Source organism: Empidonax traillii, unplaced genomic scaffold (assembly GCF_003031625.1).
Source record: "Empidonax traillii isolate 1590-97213 ecotype Southwest subspecies unplaced genomic scaffold, ASM303162v1 scaffold2675:size32929, whole genome shotgun sequence".
Classification (NCBI taxonomy): domain Eukaryota; kingdom Metazoa; phylum Chordata; class Aves; order Passeriformes; family Tyrannidae; genus Empidonax; species Empidonax traillii.
This window is the reverse complement of record NW_020957868.1, coordinates 4423-6232: the sequence shown is the minus strand read 5'-3', so window position 1 is coordinate 6232 and position 1810 is coordinate 4423. Positions and strand designations below refer to the sequence as shown.

The 1810-nt window shown below is 60.6% G+C and overlaps 1 protein-coding gene across 1 annotated transcript in view; it reads left to right on the top strand.

The window, feature by feature from the left end:
- ESCO2 (establishment of sister chromatid cohesion N-acetyltransferase 2) overlaps positions 1-1810 on the top strand; it is a gene marked incomplete at its 5' end in the record, with an annotated part of 16664 nt that overhangs the window by 14247 nt on the left and 607 nt on the right. Inside the window, one exon of the mRNA XM_027910059.1 lies at positions 1286-1385. Within this exon, the coding sequence (XP_027765860.1) occupies positions 1286-1385 (100 nt within the window). The remainder of the gene's footprint in view (positions 1-1285; positions 1386-1810) is intronic.

Sequence of the window (1810 nt, the reverse complement as noted above, 5' to 3'; positions counted from 1 at the left end):
GGCGCTCGGCGTGCTCCTGCAGCTGGGTGGTGGGTGGTGAGGGACCCGCTCCTGCTCCCACGGCTCCTCGCCGCGCCGATCTGTGCAGCCGACCTCGTGGAGAAGCCGTCGGGAGCCGCGCTTCGACGGTGGAGCGGTTGGCGAACGGCCCGTGGCCATGAGGGGCCGGGCCGCGCCGGGTCAGGCCGGGCGGGTGCAGGGAGGGGGCCGGACGGTCCTGGGAGTTCCCCCAGACCGTCGAGGCGGGGCGGGTGGATGGTCCCGTTCGGAGGGGAGGAGAAATTCCTGGGTCAGGCCGGGCAGGAGCCGGGGGAGGGCGGATGGATCGCTCCTCTCCGGGCATTGCCGCAGTGAGGGTGGGATGGGATGGGCTCGGCCTGCCCGCGGCTTCTGCCCAGGAATGTGGGGGTTGCTTTCTTATTCTTTCTTGTTTGTTTTTGTTGGTTGGTTTTTTTATTGTTGTTGTTTGTTTGTTTGTTTTTGTCCCCGGGTTAAACTGCAGGAAGCTGTGAGTGAAAAGCAGGGAGAGGAGGGCTCGTCCAAACTATTTCAGCGTGCCCTTATGAGGTGGCGAGCTGTGCTGGTGGGTGGTATTTGCCTCCTGTAGGGTCTCCCGTGCCAGACAGGTCAAAACTGAAGGGTCAGATAAAATGGTCAGGATGGGCTCACCAGGCAGTCAGCCATCCTAGGAGAAGGACAACTCTAATTCCAAACCCCGGGCAGACGGAGCTCGCTTAGCCCGGTAAGGCCATCCATCCAAGAGAAGGATGATCTAATTAAACCCGCGTCCTGGGGACCTCGCTGTCATCTTCCAAGCTTGCCAGGCCCTGGCAGATGAACCTCAGGAGTAAAGGGTGGGACCAGTTCTGCGCAAGCTGAGCCTCACCTAAAAAAAATCCACTGCGCAGGCTCCCAGGTTATACCCACACTTATGGCCAGGAAGCCTTTTCCCTGGAGTTTTCCAGCTGCTGTCCCAGAGGGATTTGGATTCTGATCCTTGTGGGACCATCCCAGCAAGGATATTCCTTGATTTCCGGACAACATCCCGTGCCTTCAGGGTAACACCCTCCCCTCACCCCAACTTGCGAACACCTGGAAAAAACACCTGGAAAAAAACCACCCAATCCCACACAGGGGATCCCCAAAACCCGTTTATTTTCAACATCCCCCCCCACTCCTCCCCAACACAAAACTACGGAAAAACTCATCCCCAAACACAGGGAAGGAGGGAGGAGGGTTGGGAGACTTTTCCAGAGGCGATTCCCATATCCCGGTGTGCGCTCAGAGCGGGGGCTCCATCCCCTCGAGCACCTGCAGGATGCGCGCGGCCGAGGGCCGTTTTTTGGGATCCTGGGCGGTGCAGACGGAGAACAGGTCGATGAGGGGCTGGTGGGACGGCTCCAGCTCCTCCAGGTTCAGGGCCGGGCGCGTCCCCAGGGCGGCGTAAAAAGCGTCCTCGTCGAACAGATCCTCGGCCAGGGAATCCTCTGGAATGGGGACAGCGGGAATGCTGGGGGGGGGCGGGGCTCATCCCAGGGGATCGCGGGGATCGCTGGGATCCAGGCCCAGGGCACCAAGGAACCCAAAATCCCATCCCATTCCACAGGCAGGGACACCTCCTGCTATCCCAGGGGATCCAACCCGGCCTGGGACACTGCAGGGATCATCCAGGGGCAGCCACAGCTTCCCTGGGAATTCCAGCCCAGCCGGGAATCCCTTCCCAATCTCCCCTTTCCCAGTGGGAAGCCATTCCCTGTGTCCTTCCAGTCATTGCAGGCCCTGATCCCAAATCCCTCTCCAGCTCTCCTGG